The sequence below is a fragment of the Schistocerca gregaria genome, chromosome 8 (genome assembly GCF_023897955.1).
Source record: "Schistocerca gregaria isolate iqSchGreg1 chromosome 8, iqSchGreg1.2, whole genome shotgun sequence".
In the NCBI taxonomy this organism is placed as follows: Eukaryota; Metazoa; Arthropoda; class Insecta; order Orthoptera; family Acrididae; genus Schistocerca; species Schistocerca gregaria.
The window spans coordinates 129,436,655-129,456,920 of NC_064927.1; the positions used below are offsets into that span (position 1 = coordinate 129,436,655).

General features: G+C 42.7%; 1 protein-coding gene across 1 annotated transcript in view; it reads right to left on the reverse strand.

Annotated features, from left to right (window-relative positions):
- Positions 1 to 20,266, reverse strand: part of LOC126284802 (uncharacterized) — a 77,527-nt gene that overhangs the window by 16,414 nt on the left and 40,847 nt on the right. Inside the window, exon 3 of the mRNA XM_049983965.1 lies at positions 7,867 to 8,056. Within this exon, the coding sequence (XP_049839922.1) occupies positions 7,867 to 8,056 (190 nt within the window). The remainder of the gene's footprint in view (positions 1 to 7,866; positions 8,057 to 20,266) is intronic.

A 20,266-nucleotide genomic window follows, 5' to 3' on the forward strand; every position in this document is an offset into this window, starting at 1 on the left:
TGTTGAAACTAGCGGTAAATTTACCTAACTGAAATACCCACATTTTTGTCGAGATAACTCTCGTGTTTTAAAGACCTCTGTGCCATCATTCGCAATGAAAAACAGAAATTCCGCTCTGTGTATGGCGGAAAATGCTCTCGTTCGCATGTTTCCCAACAGTGTTTCTGTCACGCATGAAATAAATAGCAGAAACGCTGGAGAGAAGCAGAAACGCTGGAGAGGAATACTATCACACAGAGTGAATTTTTTGAAAGTGTAACAACTGTCAGATACGAGCACGAAGTATGAAACGTATAACTGAGAACCGTATAGTCAACACGAACATAAAACGAAATAGCAAAAAGGCGATAATTTGCATTCAGCGAAGAAGTGTCTTGTATATGCATTGACACAGTTTAAATAGTGTATTACTATAGGCAGGAGCTATCATACATAGAAATCTGAACTGTAGAGAGAAAATGGACCCAGCTACCCACGAGGCCGGGATTACGGATTCACGGAGGAATGTGGTCGCTGCGTGCATTCCAAACCAATCTGGTGCTCTGTGTACAGAACTCCTGTTGTATGGACACGAACGGTATTGGCGCGGATTAATATTTACAAAGCAGGCACGGAAGGACCGGCCGGCAAACAGAAAATATTTGATTCACTATCGCAGTACATAAAAGAAATTCCTGAGGTTGAGATTCGGGGAAAGAATTCAAAACAAGAGATCATAGGGTTCAAATTAGAAAATGTCATTCAAATTTTGTTTTGTAATAAATGAAATTTTATTCAGCTACTCACAAAGAAACCGAGTTTCTTGAGAGAAGTCGGAGGTAGTTAAAATATCCACACTCATCAGAGCAATCGATTTCACTTTGGGCGATTGTGGTGACCAAGAAGAATGATAGTTTTTCTTCGTTTTCATGAGATATTTCAAGATCTCGCATGGGGATAGTGCTTGTTCCGTTTTACTGAATCTGGGGATGTAAATTCCTTTCCCACCTCATTCCAGATGCGTCTCCTCCCACTGTTGCCATTGGATTCAGTGCAAAATACGATAAGATCTACCAAACCATAACGCACCCACAAAAATAAAAATTCCTCTTGTTGTAGGAATAATTGAATACCAGATAAGACCCGTCAAATCAGAGTTATTACCAGTTACATATCCTTCTACTATTACCTTGGTCTTTCAAAGAAGACTTTCTGATATCTAAAAGAAGTTTAGTTCTCTGGACTATTTTAGTGAATTGCTTGCGACCGTGTAGACCACCCGACGGTCGACATTTGCGGCGTATCCTCGTTTTACGTAACACACTTTCTTAGACGTACATAGGGGGATTCAGCTGCCACTGCAGATGACGTTTTACGCGATCCATAGTGTTATATCTAGCTTTGAGATACCATTTGCAAAGTTTTCACATTCTCTCGCTAGCTAGACGCGAACTCTTAGTCCTACAAAAAAAAATACATAGTACCTTTTTGTCGGAAATTCAATGTAGTTCAGATTTGTATTTGAATAGGTTTTAATGGAGGTTGTTCAAAAAGAAGGTGCAAAAGTGACCTTCAAACGCTCCACCAGCCTCATACTCACCCTCACCAATCAAGGTATATAATATGTTGTTCCTGGAACTCCCTCCTCCACAGCACAAAAATTTCCAACCAGATGAACAATATTCGACATTTTTTGGTCTCTATTAATTAGGCTATTAAGTCACCAGCATAGTAGGCTACTTCATTGACATTACTGGTTTAAACGAGCCTGTGAAGATAATGAAAGAAAAAAGAGTTTTGTAAAGGTTACGCTAAAAGTAATTACGTTGACACTTAAATTCCAAAATTAACTCCAGTAGTTTGGTAATAGGGAGGTCTGACGAATACAATGATGTAATTGTTTATTTTATGCTGCGCAAATTCACAAGGTAAAATTTATACAATCGTCAAAATTCTTAAGGCGTCGACTAAGCCAGTGGCTTAATAATGCTATTCAACGGAGACCAAAAAGGGTCGACTGTAGGAAATAATTCATACAGTCACAAATATTTGTAAGTTGTAGGAGAAAGCATTATGAACATCACAGTAGAAAAGCTGACCTGTGAGAGCTGAGTGTGGAGGTGAGGGTGAGTTTGAAGATAACTTTTGTAAATACACTCCTGGAAATTGAAATAAGAACACCGTGAATTCATTGTCCCAGGAAGGGGAAACTTGATTGACACATTCCTGGGGTCAGATACATCACATGATCACAATGACAGAACCACAGGCACATCGACACAGGCAACAGAGCATGCACAATGTCGGCACTAGTACAGTGTATATCCACCTTTCGCAGCAATGCAGGCTGCTATTCTCCCATGGAGACGATCGTAGAGATCCTGGATGTAGTCCTGTGGAACGGCTTGCCATGCCATTTCCACCTGGCGCCTCAGTTGGACCAGCGTTCGTGCTGGACGTGCAGACCGCGTGAGACGACGCTTCACCCAGTCCCAAACATGCTCAATGGGGGACAGATCCGGAGATCTTGCTGGCCAGGGTAGTTGACTTACACCTTCTAGAGCACGTTGGGTAGCATGGGATACATGCGGACGTGCATTGTCCTGTTGGAACAGCAAGTTCCCTTGCCGGTCTAGGAATGGTAGAACGATGGGTTCGATGACGGTTTGGATGTACCGTGCACTATTCAGTGTCCCCTCGACGATCACCAGAGGTGTACGGCCAGTGTAGGAGATCGCTCCCCACACCATGATGCCGGGTGTTGGCCCTGTGTGCCTCGGTCGTATGCAGTCCTGATTGTGGCGCTCTCCTGCACGGCGCCAAAGACGCATACGACCATAATTGACACCAAGGCAGAAGCGACTCTCATCGCTGAAGACGACACGTCTCCATTCGTCCCTCCATTCACGCCTGTCGGGACACCACTGGAGGCGGGCTGCACGATGTTGGGGCGTCAGCGGAAGACGGCCTAACGGTGTGCGGGACTGTAGCCCAACTTCATGGAGACGGTTGCGAATGGTCCTCGCCGATACCCCAGGAGCAACAGTGTCCCTAATTTGCTGGGAAGTGGCGGTGCTGTCCCCTACGGCACTGCGTAGGATACTACGGTCTTGGTGTGCATCCGTGCGTCGCTGCGGTCCGGTCCCAGGTCGACGGGCACGTGCACCTTCCGCCGACCACTGGCGACAACATCGATGTACTGTGGAGACCTCACGCCCCACGTGTTGAGCAATTCGGCGGTACGTCCACCCGGCCTCCCGCATGCCCACTATACGCCCTCGCTCAAAGTCCGTCAACTGCACATACGGTTCACGTCCACGCTGTCGCGGCATGCTACCAGTGTTAAAGACTGCGATGGAGCTCCGTATGCCACGGCAAACTGGCTGACACTGACGGCGGCGGTGCACAAATGCTGCGCAGCTAGCGCCATTCGACGGCCAACACCGCGGTTCCCGGTGTGTCCGCTGTGCCGTGCGTGTGATCATTGCTTGTACAGCCCTCTCGCAGTGTCCGGAGCAAGTATGGTGGGTCTGACACACCGGTGTCAATGCGTTCTTTTTTCCATTTCCAGGAGTGTATTTCTTGGATAACTCAGAAACTGTGACATCTATCGAACACTGCATTAATTTCCTACAAAAAATGCCCTGTTTATTTTTCCTGTACAACTAATAATTTGCGAGTAGCGAGGGAGAGAATGTGAAAATCACGCACATGGTTTTTGAAGGCCTGATATAACATTGTGGGTTGGATGAAACGTCATCGATAGAGGCAGCTGAGTCATCCTAAATTTCCTCTGTTGTCGATATAATTGTTACCACTTTCAGGTATACGGTTCATGTAACGATGAAAGAGTATTCAGTTAACACCCTTGCACAACATAATTATGTAACAACTTATCACCATTATACTGTTTGGTACATGTGTCTTAGTATGAAACATAGCCTTAAACTGAGAAGGAAATACATGAGAACTTGTATTGGGAGCTCAACATGTTGTGGTACTGAACCACGGACTGTGGGAAAAGCGAAACAGAAGAGAATCGAAGCCTTTGAGATGTGCTGCTACAAAAGAACGTTGAAAATTAGGTAGACTGATAATGTAAGCAATGAGGAGGTTCTCCAGAGACTCGGAGAAGAAAGGAACATATGGGAAACTCTGACAAGAAGAAGAGACCGGATAGTAGGGCATGTGTTAAGGCATCAGGGAATAACTTTCATGATACGAGAGGGTAATAAATGTAAAGGAGGTCGGAAATTGGAATACATTGAACAAATAATTGAGGACAGAGGTTGCTGGTGCTACTCTGAGATGATGAGATCGGCATAGGAGAGGTACGTTTCTGACGGCACCTTTTCGACATATACTTGTATAAGACTATAATCACATGTAAAGGAATAGGTTAAATACATGAAAAATAAGGTGATCATACCGTTTGTTAAACACAGTAGCTCGTTTTGATTGCAGTAACTGGTATTCCACCCTATTAACTTCTCGCAGGTGAAAATTACTATACCATGACCGTCTAATCTATGTAGCATACAGCAGTATTTTATTATATTTCGGTGCCCTGTTAGAATAAATGTCACACAGTTTTATTACAAGACTTTGTTCTTAACACCATAAATGACTGATAATAAGAGTGTGGTATACACAATCCTACTGTAAATATCTCTTAATTCAATTATAACGACGTTGCCAACATTGTATGACGACAATTAACGTGTATAAATTTAAAAAATATATATTATTGTGTTAGCGTTTTTGCCCATGACTAAGAGCAACTGCAATTTCACGTACAGTTTGACTTGACCATGTGAGAGTTAATCTTATCTCACGACTGTTAGAGCTGTAATAACCAGTGACGCAGAGTACTTCTGTAATGTATTTTGAAATGAAAGAAAAAAACAACATATATATCTAAACCGGAGATCACCCCTGGATCCAAACGCAAATTTATTTAAAATTTCAAATGTTAGTGAATTTCAATGAGAAGATATTTTACTCTGATATGTGCTGCACCGACGACGCGATTTTGGCGAGAGTGAGGAGGGCTAGCGAGGAAGGATGGAGGGCAGCCGGCTAACAGCTGAGGCCGTTCCTTATGATGAGCACGAGATTTGGTTTCGAATCTCAGTATTCAAAAGTTGTTAACGACATATTGTTGCGTTATTGGTTCAGCGTTAGTGAATGGATACGTCATATCATTTTCACATGGATTTCAGTATATGCTGTGACTAATCCTGGCACTGCGCATGACTTACGTGAAACCACTCGGTAAATTACAAATCTTAGTTCCTAGGCAGGAAAATAATTTTAAAAGCATTAAAAAAGGCAGAAGAGTTGTAGTTCGTATTTACTATCGTAATATTCAGTCCTTGGACTGGTTTGATGTACTCTTGTTCATACTGTGCAAATATTTCTATACCAGCATAACTACTGCAACCTATGCACTTTTGTACCTGTTTATTGTAGTCAAGCGTCAGCCCCCCCCCCCCCCCCATACAACTTTTACATCCCACTCGATAACCTACTACATGATTTTATTGTGCCCCTGGAGATGTCCTAAAAACTTACCCCTTCTTAGGTTGCGTCATAATGCTCCATTCTCTCCAATTGCATGCATTCGCCTCCACCCCATTGTTATCAGATGTGCCCACGTAACATTCACTACTCTTCAGTATCATATTTCAAAAGCTTCTAAACTCTTTTTGGACTCACAGCGTTCTCGCCGTCATCAAACTACTCATTGACGTTCAAAGATGTTGTCTTAGCCAATTCCTTCTTTTCCTCAAGTTACGCTGTAATGCTGTTTTCTCTCCAATTGGTTGTAGTACCTCCTCATGGGCTACCAGATCTACCAATCTGATCTTCAGTGTACTTCGGCAACAGAACGCTTAAAAACCTACATTTTCTTTTCGTCTGCACATCCTACAGTCCGCGCTTCACTTCCATACAATGCGGCCTAACATTAAATTGATAAATGATATGAATTGAGCGTTGGCCGAGACGCCCCTACCCGTGTAAGTATGGCCGCCAATTGCAAGTCTTATTTCATTCGACGCCACATGAGGCGACTTGCGCGCCGGTGATGAGGATGAAGTGATGACGTGTACAACGCAACACAGCGGAGAAAATCTCCAACCCAGCCGGGAATCGAACCCGGACCAGCTTGCACGGGAGGCGAGCACATTTCCACCCACCTAAGCAGGCGGACATTAAATTGATATGCATGATCGTAAAACCTAAGAAATGCAAGTGACAGGGAAATATATGTCTCATTAATATAGCTTATAAAGCAAGCTAAAAAAAATAAACAAACGCTTGAATGTAAATCACATCGACTGGGTCACTGGAAACAGACTATAGGCAGTAATGGAGAAGGGAGGATATCCCATACATTTTAGGTAGGTAATCAGAAGTATGTATGAAACATCAAAACAATCGAAAAATAGGCACTTCAAAAACGGATAAGGTACCAAAAAATCATGGTGTCAACACGGATGTAGCAAGTCACAGACACTTTTTAAATGTATACTGAAGACCGCCTAAGAAACTGAGAGACGGAAGTACTAGAAAGTATAAAGCTGAAAAGCAGCTACTTCTAAATGCTATTGCAGTATGCAGATGATGTACTACAAAACATAGGAGTAGATTTACAACACTCTGCATACAATTTATATGATTCTATAAGAACAAAAACTATGGCTCACTAAGGAATGTTTCCAGGTCAGTTCAAGATTGTTACCGAAAACAAGGTACTTGAGCAACTTTACAATTTCAGTTATTTAGGCAGTGACATAAGGCTGGTCACAGAAAAATACACAGGGGAAAAACCAATAAATTTCAACATACATGTTAAACTATAAACAAAACTTTAAAAAGCCACAAAACTGTAACTGTATAAAACAATGGCATCAGTACCAGTACGGCTTTACGGCTGTAAAACCAGGATCGGGAGAAAGAGAGATGACAATAATACAGTATCAGCAGAAATGAGATTTTCTAGAACCACCAGATGTTGCTCAAGGAAGGTCAACGTAAAAATGTTATTTGGGCAAAATTTGGAATTTGTGATTTAAATCAGAAGAATGAGAAACACAGTAAAGAATGTTGAAAACATCTCACTTGGATGCATGAAGACAGATTTCAAGTCGTTGTAAACAATTATGTATTATATCTCAGCCCGAGGCGACGTAGGAAACCGTGAAGGAGATGGAATTAATTATGTGAAGTCAGGCACGACGCTTAATCCTTGAAGCGCAGAAGCAGCAAAAGAAGCGGTAGTAAATTTTTATCCCTTTCGGAAAAAAGTTTTACTTAGTGTTGCCGTGTTACATTTTACTCCTCTTGCTACCATTAATTATTTTTCTACCCAAATTGCGGTACTTTCCAATTACTACAAAGTTTTACATGTGTGAGTTTACAATCTCAACGTAATATCAGAATACTAAAACCATTTCGTCCACCGTAGACTGTCAAATTTTTTTTTAAATATATCAAGCAATCAACATTGTCTGTATAAAAAAGTCTTGACAGCCTGTTGTGGAAATCTAGGATGGTTTTAGCAGTCTTCAGTAACTTTTAGAGTCATATTCTCTAGTCAAGTACTATAACATCATCTGAAATGCTTCGAATACTCTGTGTTTTGCTTTAAAGCAATCCGTGCCATTTAATTGATCTTTTAAGTTCTTTTGACAAGGCAGGCAGAATTACTTTGTCGTCTGGTAACCTGAACTTCTCTTACCAAGCCTTTTCTGTGTTTCCTTTACTTCTATTTTTAAATACATCTAAAACAAAGCTTCTTCACACAGAATAGCAAAACGTGTAAGACATCACCAGAGACTACTCAGACAGCATCATCTTCTTCCCAGTCTGAACGTCACGCACCTGTTCCGTCGACGCCACTGTTGGTGCCGCTGACGAAGTCGACGAGGGGCCGGATGATCTTGGCGATGAGGGGATGCTCCAGCAGCTTCTGGGCCAAGGCCAGCTTAGTGCCCGTCAGTGTGTCGCTAACCCCGGACACTCCGAGACTGGCCTCCGGCAGTGGGGCCGTCTGCACCAGCCGAGGTTCCACCTGCTGACACGTATGTTTGTATTTATTTTCTTGCCATTGCCGAAGGTATAGGTGACAGTGGATGCTTGAAATCTTAGGAAAATATTGTATACGGGAAAACGAGTAAGACACAATATGGTGAAGAATCAAGACGGGTAGATAAAAGCAGAAGATCAAACTTCGTAGGCCAGTGATGAAATCTTTCTTCTACGATATGTTACCCCTACATCGAATAAGCATTTCATATTTGAAGTGAGGACAATCCATCATCATTTCTAACAATTTGAATACCTTGCATAGGGCTATTTACTTTACATTTTGGAAGAGTTACAAATGATAAACTCATCAAAAACAGATCCTGAATCCACCCTCAGTGGACTTCGACTATCCGAATGACAGACAAGTAAATGATTTCTGACTACTACATGCAGTGTAGAATTTTTAGAGGTGTTAATATTCATCGAAACAAGAAAAATAAACCCAACAGACATGGGTCCGGAAATGTATACTTTCTGAGATAAGTCCAATAAAGATGTTACAGGAAGTGTTCAACATGATGTCCATTCTGCTCCCGTGTCAGATGTTCGCACACATTGTAACGAAAGTGTGCTGGTGCGCCATCATGCATGAACCATATTTGTATTCGTTGCTTCAGTGGCACAGCCTCCAGCAACGTAGTCAATACATTAATGAGAGAGTCCAGATAACGTGGCACAGTTAACCCTTTGTGGTAGCACGTAAGCCGCTATTACTCTATAGCCAAGGACGCCTGTTCATACGTTGATAGAGAATCAGTGTTTTTCTCATATTTTCTGAATTGCTTGGGGATTTACATCTGCCCATACGTGCAGGTTATGGAAATTCACGATACCAACTCTTGTGAACCCTGATCGCCGATAAATAACATCTTGATTGTGAACAGTGGATCTGTGGCACACTTCTGCGACAGGTCTTGACAGAACTGCTGTGGATGAAATGCGTATACCAACTGCTCAAGATGTACTACCCCCCCCCCTCCCCCCCAACCTTCCTGTACCACAGATAAGACAGTGAGACACGACTTCTGTTGCTGTTAATCGTGGCACACTGGTCCACAGAATTTTCTTCCACCGAACGTAGCACTTTCTCCTCCACGTCAGGCGTGCAGACTGTTCGGAGCCATCCACTGTCAGTCTTGCGAGGTGCAATGGTATCTGTGTCCCTCAGACGCTGGAAAAATCTTCCGAACAGCTTATTAGGTGGAGCTCTACCCTGTGGATATTTTCCTCGCGAGCTAGGTCCATTCGCTAACAAGTGGTAGAATATAGAAAATGTAAATGTACTACACCGTTTGTACTTACAAACAGCAAAATGACAACAAACACATAAGTGAATCCGCCTTTGGAAGAAAGTAAAACACCCATACGTGCCCATGGCTGACAGTAATGTGCGGTACGGCTCTCAAACACGACGAAATCTAACATAGCCTACAACACGACTCGAACCACACAACTGAGTGCAGACCACCTAACGGTAGACAGTCCTGTGAGTAAGACATTATACCCTGCCGACACATCTGAAGGAATCGCAATGCAACGACTGTGCTGATCTCCGCAACCTAGCGTAGCGCAAGCATTCCTATAAACAGTAGTTTATCTCGGGAAGTATGCGATTCCGGGCTCCTTTATTGATCTTATTTTTCTTCTTTCGATGAGTATTGCCACTTCTCAAAGAAACAGACATCAGACAACATTCTTGATCCAGCAGCCGTGATGAATTAAGACAAAAGGAATTACAGCCATTGGAATATCCGAAACAACAGACACTACATATAAATTAAAGCGAGACAGCGAGTGATTTCTTCAGTGCAGATACACAGCTCTACCTCTTACGGGAATCGGCCAAATATCGCGTGTAATGGGGACAGTGGGCACATGAATAGTTTATAAATTATGTTGAGAATCTGGGTGCTGCAGTTGCATTGACCACTGGGTCAGGACGGCTCAATAGTTTTCGACCAGAGGGTTAGCTGTCCCCAGTAATAACAATTTAGAAAAGGGTGACCTAGGTTCGGATCCCGGTCTGTCACCAATTTCGAACTTTCTCTATTGATTTCAATCAATTCCCATCTGCAATCAATGTCTGTAATTACATTCTGTTTTTGTAATCTTGACTACTTTTGTTTTTGCATATGTGTTAATAATTAGGAATTTCTATAATTTTTGTAGCATTTATTCTTTTTATACCCGTTGTTCATTTATTTGTGACAGCCCAAACTAATAAAGTACATAGTTGATTCCCATATATCTTTTTCTGTGTCAATGTTTTATTGTACCGATGTTCCGTACCTTCCTTGCTGGCAGGTACCTTAACCTTGATTAAATCGGTACTCTACCGTGTGACTGTCGAGGTTACAACATGGCATAGCCAGGCTTATAATTTTCTCGTACATGTGCGATAGGGCGGCATTTCCATGTATTAATCCAGCGCTGTCAACGTGGCCTGTTGTGGGCTGGGCCGCTTCGCCCACGACCTCTCGGTGCTGCTTGCGTAAGCACCATTTACTTTTGGGAGTCCTTAGAAAGGGTTTTCAATTACACTTGGGGATCAATTTATTTCCAGCATTCGTTTATAATTCGTTATATTTCTTTTTTTTTATAGGTTACATCTTGCATGTAGGCACTGTCAATTTTTTCGACGGTTGTTTTTTTACGTATTATCAGCATGAGGACAGGGCACATCTGTGTTCACTGAGGGACGCCTTCCATCTCCAAAAATATTCGTGGCCTTCCTTTTGTTATTTATTGTGTAATAAAAACGTTTTGTCATGTAGTTTACCCTAAACTGATCAGCAAAATGTTTATCTGCGTCCTGTTTAGCTCAACGGCTTGGCGCATGTGGATGTTACTTTACGGTCACGGAACAACTTTTGAACCAACGGCGCATCAACTAATCCTCTCACGCAGGTGATCATTCAAATAAAGTATGCTTCAACAACGGGATAAAAGTTTAGGATAAAAGATTACCAATGACGAAATTCACTGACGACAATGTTATGCTTCGAAATCTGCGGAAGAATTGAAACTTACTGGCAGGTTAAAAATGTGTTCCAGACCGAGACTTAGTCTTTGAACCAGTCGTGAGCAATATTCTTACCAACGTAGCTACCGAATCACAGTCCCCCTTTTCTGGCACTCAGTTGTGATATACCCAAAACGTTTAAAAACATAAGCTCCGCTGCGGAGTGAAAGATTTTGTTTGAGGAACAATTATTGGACGAGTTGAATCACACGAACAATATAATAAGTGTACTGAGCACAAAATATGGACTGAGAGTAAGTCACAGAAAGACAGAAGTAATGAGGAACAGCTGAAATGAGAGTAGAAAGAAACCGAACTTTCACATAGGAGGGTTAGCAGCAGCGACGTTAATGAAATCTACAACTCTGGAAGCAAAATCCTGGATGAATATTTCGTCAAGTGACCGCTTTATGAGGACTGCGAGTTCTGATAAATGCAAATAAAACAATTTCTGTGTCGGTCATTTTTTTATTTTACCTCGTTTTATCTTCAAGTGGAGATTTGTTTATTTACTTGGTAGATGTTGCCTTTGGTCTCCGACTGCTCATCACCAACAACAGCCATCTGACTCTCCACCTGAAGATGATGGTATGAACCATAGAAATGCGTGGTGGCCAAATAGACAAGTGACTGATGCAGAAACTGTTTATTTGAAAATATGGGATGAGACGAAGCAAATTATTGAAATTACGTTGGTTGAAAAAGTTAGTAACAACCTTGACCGGTTTCAGCGGCTATGTAGTCGTCAGTAGCTTTCTACAGAGTAACGTGTCACAATAATCAAGAAACTTTGATTGAATACGTTTGCGAATATTAGATCACGTGTTCCATAGACATTGTTAGTTTCAGGAGGACATAATGAGTAGCACTGACAAAGAGGGCTTTCCTAGCCAGAAGAAGTCTGCTTGTATCATAACAATTTGAAAATATTTTTGAGAATGTACGTTCTGAGTACAGCACTGCAGTGAAGTGAATCACGGACTGCACAGAAACACGATACGAAGAAAATCGAAGTATCTGCAACGTGTTAACAGGGACGCTGAAAATCAAGTGGGCTGATATCTAATGAGGGATCCGCCCGGATAGCCGAGATTCAGGAGACGAGTCTGCTCCTGATCGAATACGCCTCGCGAGTTAACGATGATTGCTTGTCAGCCGGCCAACTTGAGTCGTTGTCCCACATCCAGCTAGGCCAATACCGCCACAGATAAAAGCTACGCAAACTTCCAGCTAGGCGAATACTGCCCCAGATAAAAGCTACGCAAACATCTCGAAAACTTCCTCACACTTGAGCATAGATTTACTCTAGACGCAGGCAGACGGGCACACACATTCTAGGGTGGGGGGGGGGGGGGGGGGGGGGAGCGAGGCGGGTGGGCGGATTGGCGTGGCGTCAGGGAGGGCATCCGACTATAAAGTCACTGTGCCAAAAGTCATGCAACTACGCTGAACCCTTAGATGGAACGGGAAAAGGCAATAGACACGAAGATGTGAAATGAGGAGGTTGTCTGCAGATGGCGAGAAACGGAGTATATAGAAACACTGACCAGGAGAAGGGACAAAATGAGACGACGTTTCAAAGCAGTAGATGGCAATTGGGTGTAGGTACTACTCACATGAAGAGAAACAGGGAAGGAATTCTTGGTTGACCACAAATCTACATTGGGAAGACGTATGATCAAAGTGATATATACAAAAAAGAAGTAATAATTCCTACTGTCTGTGGAGAAGCTACTCAGACATTCTACATACTTTGGAACAATCTCCTTATGAAGTTACACAGCGTTGGAAGAAGGTTCATTTCAAACCATGACATCTCAGCAAGTTCTTCTTGGACGTCAGGTGTGTGGGACGTTTCATATACCTAGTGTTTCTAGCAATACGAGTTGTGCTATATCGACAGGTAGTGGCGTCAACGCTCCTGAAGCGACGGATACAGCGTGGCTGGTAGTACTGTCTGGCGGATCACGAGACTGGTGACGCCAATTTGCAAATATATTTGTATCAGCCGGTGCTCGGATAATTTTTATGTACTGGCGATACCGGTTTCAGTTTTTCACTCAGTATCCCTTAATGTTTATTGACTGATGGTTGCCCCAGCGCATGGTAAGAGTGGAAATTTTCACAAGATTCCCACTGGACGTCTCTCAAAGACGTGGGACGCATCTCTCGCTACCGAGCTCTCTTAACCCCGGTGCGCTGAGCCCTGACGTCCCTTCTACGTCAGACAGTCAACAACCTCCCTACGTCTGCTATTGTCACTATTATGGACATGGCTTCGACTTCGATTCCGTCCTGTATTATAACGAGGCTGCGTTGTGTTTTGTGTATTGTGCTTTTAGAATAAACTGCACCGTGAATAACACACATTGCACTAGCTTTATTGTGAGGGACTACCACCTGTGCACCATTAGCATAAAACCGGAGTCAGAGAGTGAAGTATTGTCGCCAGGTACGTGTGCACGACAGAAGAAAACCTTCAAATGCTTCGAACATACAAGACTGCGCAAACGCAGCCGTACACGAATTAGTTTGTAAGTGTATAACCGAGAGTTGTACCCAAAATCCAGATTATGAAGTTGGCGACAACGATGAAACATCGCTGACACCATGTTTGTTTCCTTTACAATACGTAATTTGGGGCATATACGTATACAGTCTTCCAATAACCACTTTCTATCTCTAATAAATTTACTAATACACGCAATACACAGCCTTACAAAAAAGTATATTGAGTCAAATTTTCCAAGAACTTGGCACTATGAGGCCACTTATCGTATGACGTTGCACCCCCTGTGACCTAGATGAACGCACTGATGAAACTGAGAAGGATGTCAAAAGCCGTCCTATCCCCTTCTCAGGCAAGCTGACACACGGCTATTGTAACACGTCCTGGGTATCCTGGACACTGGAACTGGGAGAGACCTAAAGTCAGAGCTGGTCCCACACATATCATAGCGGGGATGGAACTGGTGATACTGCTGTTCACGCTAGTATCTGAAAATCAAGCATGCAGCTGATAGAGGCACGTATGATGCGCACATGTGTGGACGAGGTAGCATATGAGAACACAGGATGTCCGTGACATATCGATGTGCCGTCAGAGTTCCCTATCAGTGATGATGTAATATCAGGACTAACAACGCTGTGCCTTTCCAAAATAGTGTAGTGTGATACCTGTCCGCAATTCGTCACAATCTCGCCGACGATATTCATCCACTGTAGTGCAGAACCGTTGTCCATGACAGAACACAATGCAACGCCATTCGTCAGCAGCCTTTGATTCCCGGTCATGGCACAACTCCAAAACAACTGAATGTGCTGAGGTTTTAATGACAGTGAAAGGTCTCTATTGGATTCCTTTCATACTAATTTCTTAAATCTGTTGCCTTTTACGGCATAAATTCCTCTTCTGAATTTACTGTGGTGTTTCTATCTGGGAGGAGTCTGAGCAGTGGAACGTGTTACTTTTACACATAAACAAGAACGATCTGTCACACTACTACACTTTAAAGCACAGTTTATAGATAATTCATATATGTAATTCATGTCACACAGTCTCATACGCAACCTACATCTACATCTACATCTACATGACTACTCTGCAATTCACATTTAAGCGCTTGGCAGAGGGTTCATCGAACCACAATCATACTATCTCTCTACTATTCCACTCCCGAACAGCGAGCGGGAAAAACGAACACCTAAACCTTTCTGTTCGAGCTCTGATTTCTCTTATTTTATTTTGATGATCATTCCTACCTATGTAGGTTGGGGTCAACAAAATATTTTCGCATTCGGAAGAGAAAGTTGGTGACTGAAATTTCGTAAAAAGGTCTCGCCGCGACGAAAAACGTCTATGCTGTAATGACTTCCATCCCAACTCGTGTATCATATCTGCCACACTCTCTCCCCTATGACGTGATAATACAAAACGAGCTGCCCTTTTCTGCACCCTTTCGATTTCCTCCGTCAATCCCACCTGGTAAGGATCCCACACCGCGCAGCAATATTCTAACAGAGGCCGAATGAGTGTAGTGTAAGCTGTCTCTTTAGTGGACTTGTTGCATCTTCTAAGTGTCCTGCCAATGAAACGCAACCTTTGGCTCGCCTTCCCGACAATATTATCTATGTGGTCCTTCCAACTGAAGTTGTTCGTAATTTTAACACCCAGGTACTTAGTTGAATTGACAGCCTTGAGAATTGTACTATTTATCGAGTAATCGAATTCCAACGGATTTCTTTTGGAACTCATGTGGATCATCTCACACTTTTCGTTATTTAGGGTCAACTGCTACCTGACACACCATACAGCAATCTTTTCTAAATCGCTTTGCAACTGATACTGGTCTTCGGATGACCTTACTAGACGGTAAATTACAGTATCATCTGCGAACAGTCTAAGAGAACTGCTCAGATTGTCACCCAGGTCATTTATATAGATCAGGAACAGTAGAGTTCCCAGGACGCTTCCCTGGGGAACACCTGATATCACTTCAGTTTTACTCGATGATTTGCCGTCTATTACTACGAACTGCGACCTTCCTGACAGGAAATCACGAATCCAGTCGCACAACTGAGACGATACCCCATAGGCCCGCAGCTTGATTAGAAGTCGCTTATGAGGAACGGTGTCAAAAGCTTTCCGGAAATCTAGAAATACGGAATCAACTTGAGATCCCCTGTCGATAGCGGCCATTACTTCGTGCGAATGAAGAGCTAGCTGCGTTGCACAAGAGCGATGTTTTCTGAAGGCATGCTGATTACGTGTCAATAGATCGTTCCATTCGAGGTGATTCATAATGTTTGAATACAGTATATGCTCCAAAACCCTACTGCAAACCGACGTCAATGATATAGGTCTGTAGTTAAATGGATTACTCCTAGTACCCTTTTTGAACACTGGTGCGACCTGCGCAATTTTCCAATCTGTAGGTACAGATCTATCGGTGAGCGAGCGGTTGTATATGAGTGCTAAGTAGGGAGCTATAGCATCAGCGTAATCTGAAAGGAACCTAATCGGTATACAATCTGGACCTGAAGACTTGCCCGTATCAAGCGATTTGAGTTGCTTCGCAACCCCTAAGGTATCTACTTCTAAGAAACTCATGTTAGCAGATGTTCGTGTTTCAAATTCTGGAATATTCCATTCGTCTTCCCTGGTGAAGGAATTTCGGAAAACTGCGTTCAATAACTCCGCTTTAGCGGCACAGTCGTCGATAACAGTACCATCGGCACTGCGCAGCGAAGGTATTGACTGCGTCTTGCCGCTAGTGTACTTTACATACGACCAGAATTTCTTCGGATTTTCTACCAAATTTCGAGACAATGTTTCGTTGTGGAACCTATTAAAGGCATCTCGCATCGAAGTACGTGTCAAATTTCGCGCGTCTGTAAATTTTAGCCCATCTTCGGGATTTCGCGTTCTTCTGAATTTCGCATGCTTTTTCCGTTGCCTCTGCAACAGCGTTCGGACCTTTTTTGTGTACCACGGGGGATCCGTTCCATCTCTTACCAATTTATGAGGTATGAATATCTCAATTGCTGTTGCTACTATATCTTTGAATTTGAGCCACATCTCGTCTACATTCGCATAGTCAGTTCGGAAGGAATGGAAATTGTCTTTTAGGAAGGCTTCTAGTGGCACTTTATCCGCTTTTTTAAATAAAATTATTTTGCGTTTGTTTCTGATGGATTTGGAAGAAATGGTATTGAGCCTAGCTACAATGACCTTGTGATCACTAATCCGTGTATCAGTCATGATGCTCTCTATCAGCTTTGGATTGTTTGTGGCTAAGAGGTCAAGTGTGTTTTCGCAACCATTTACAATTCGCGTGGGTTCGTGGACTAACTGCTCGAAATAATTTTCGGAGAAAGCATTTAGGACATTCTCGGAAGACGTTTTCTGCCTACCACCGGTCTTGAACAAGTATTTTTGCCAACATACCGAGGGTAGGTTGAAGTCCCCACCAACTATAACCGTATGAGTGGGGTATTTATTTGTTACGAGACTCAAACTTTCTCTGAACAGTTCCGCAACTGTATCATCGGAGTCTGGGGGTCGGTAGCAGGAGCCAATTATTATCTTAATTCGGCTGTTAAGTATAACCTACATCCGCTTTCTTTTATATACAATATATGATAAGATACTGTCATCCCCCTTCCCTTCTGTGTGAAAGAATGAATGAGCAAATATATTTCTACTTGCATGTTGGATGGTAGCAGACAAGCCTGTCTGCTAGAGAACAGTAGGACCAACGTCGGAACAGGTAGCTACGCTTTCTAAAAGCAAAGAGGTTTCTATCCTTAGTATTTTCCTGTCCGTCCCTTGTCATGTTGGTATAGGAAGCTGTCTCTCTGGTCACTTCCGTTTTGTATACGGAAGCACCCTTGGTAGGAGCCCAGGTCAGTCTGTCTGTGGCGAGAGTCTGAAGTGGGAAGATCTCCGGCTAAGTGCGTGTCTGCTAAGTCCGTAGGACAATGGATTTCTGAAATTCAGCCTAACTGAAAATTTAATCGCCTTTATTTCAGGTTCAGCTCTAAAATATCTAATGTTATCTTAAATTGCAACGCAGTGTAATTAGAGTGTGAAGTTCAGAATATATTCCGGTCGTTGCTTTGTCACTACTTTGTGAGTAAAGTGGAACCACGTGTTGATCAGTAACTCTAACTAACATCACCAATCTTAAATGTCTTGACAATATTTTTCAATATAGCAACTTTTCTTTATGTTCAACCCAAGTGGGGTGAACTTTGTGAGACCAGTACCACGTGCTTATACAGTTGTTTGACCCATCAGGTTAATAGTAAGACGATAGTAACCAGTTCAAGGTTTGTCTTTGGAAATTGCTTTTCGATCTAATTTATTTTAATTATCAGAATTATTGTGGAGTTACACTCTTTGTGTAAGCTTAGTTGACCGCGTGAAGCATATGGTGTAATCATCAAAGTAGCCCTCAGCTATTCTTTTCGGGAATATTTCACAGAGAGTTAGTATGAATTTAGTATACCAGTGTGTGGTAATTACATGACGGACAGGATTGCGCTACGAACGTAACTTCTTTGGGTAAAAATTGAATCGGTTGGTTGTGGTTAATTTCCTCTTGCATATGTTTCAACATTCTTCGTGTATTATTTTATGAATTCAGTGTTGTATTCAGTCTCCCAATCTTGGCTCAATATTTGATGTGTTCCGTAAGATTACAATCTCACATTTTCACTATATATATAATCACCGGTTGTCGTATGTCTATTAAAATATTATAATTAATGTTAGTCTGGTTGAGAATTTGGTAAGCTAGACTGGATACCTGGTGAAACAGTTGCGCAGTAATGCTAGGTTAACTAACCCCAGACAGCTCACAGCTTTTAACCCGCTTTTATTGTCTATAAGCACCGCTTTCACATCAAATTAATGCAACAACACGACAACAGTCCACACCTGGGATGATAATTCCCTTGTCCGACTGTTTCTAGTCTCTGAGAAATGATGTGGGACAGCGCAGAATGTTGCTGTGAGTCCATTACTTGTCCTTGGATTGCGATGTGCTGGGCGCACCATATAACGCTCCTCCCTCGTGGTCGTTCAGACATGCTCGACAACTAGTATACCTCCCCACAATGAGGCCCATTACGAGCTCCGGAACGTGCTGATAACGGCGTCTAGCACGAGTACGTGGCATCCACGTGTTCTTCAGAGCCCTCATTCAACATCTGACGCTATTCATGCTCTTTATGTTACATACCTGGCGTGGCAACAGCACTAAACGTGAAAAACAATAATACACTCTACTGGTGGTTCTACGTGTCACAAGGAACTGCATGTTTTACATATCCGCCTATGGTGTGTACATCCGACCATGTCTTCTGGGTGCCTCACTGTTTTTATCCGAAGATTTAATTTCTATAGCCTCTCTGAGTCCCAGGATTCTGACTGTGGCTCAAAATTCGTTTCTGATCAAAGTCTTGTGCTTATCGAAGAGGCTGTGTTCAGGAACAGTAATTTTTTCGTAGATTCCTGTTCATTCCTGTACTTAATGTACTGCTGATCTTAGGTATGGCTCTAGTAAACTATTAGACTGTCCCAGGTAGCCGTTTCCACATTCACATCGACTACTGTGTAAACAGGGACTCTGAGGGTATGACTGTTCCTCACAAGAATAAACATCTCTTTTGGAATGAAATTTCCACTCTGGAGCTGAGTGTGCGCTGATATGAAATTTCCTGGCAAAATAAAACTGTGTATCGGTACTTTTGCCTTACGCGATCAAGCGCTCTACCGACTGAGCTACCCAAGCACGACTCACGACTCTTCCCCATAGCATCAAAGTTTTCATAGCAGAGTGAAAATTTCATTCTGAGAACTTACCGTAGGCTGTGGCTTAGCCATTCTTTCTTCCAGGAATGCTAGTTCTGCAAGATTCACAGAAGAGCTACTGTGAAGTTTGGAAGATAGTAGACGAGGTATTGTCAGAATCTAAGCTGGGAGGACGGGTCGTGAGTCGTACTTGGGTACTTCAGTTGATAGAGCACTTGATCCCTAAAGGCAAAGGTATAGAGCTCGAGTCTCGGTCTGGCAAACAGTTCTAATCTCTAAGGAAGTATCAAACATCCCTTTGATTTTATTAAGCAAGTAAAATGCTGTTTTCACCTTCTGTCCAATTGTGATTCGTCCACTTTTGTTTACGTTGGCCCACGCAGTGGAAGGATGTTTTATGCTGGCAGTGTTGTGTTGGAAAAGTTTAAGTTCAAATGGCTCTGAGCACTATGGGACTTAACTTCTGAGGTCATCAGTCCCCTAGACTTAGAACTACTTAAACCTAACTAACCTAAGGAGATAACACACATCCATGCCCGAGGCAGGATTCGAATCTGCGACCGTAGCAGCCTCGCCGTTCCGGACTAATGTGACTAGAACCGCTCGGCCACAGCATGGATTAAGTTTACACTATCAAGAGAAGGCCGACGTAACTTCAGTTGCCCGACAGCTATTTTGACTGAACAAATAGACTGTATGGCTTATTTCGGTACCGAGTTCGTCCTTTTTGTATGTTATTTGCTCTGTGTATAAGAATGGGATGATGGAAACAAGGTTGAGATACAGATCTGGGTGAGACGGTTTTCGATACACGGAGTAGCGAAACCGACCTCCTACTTCCCACACAAATATCT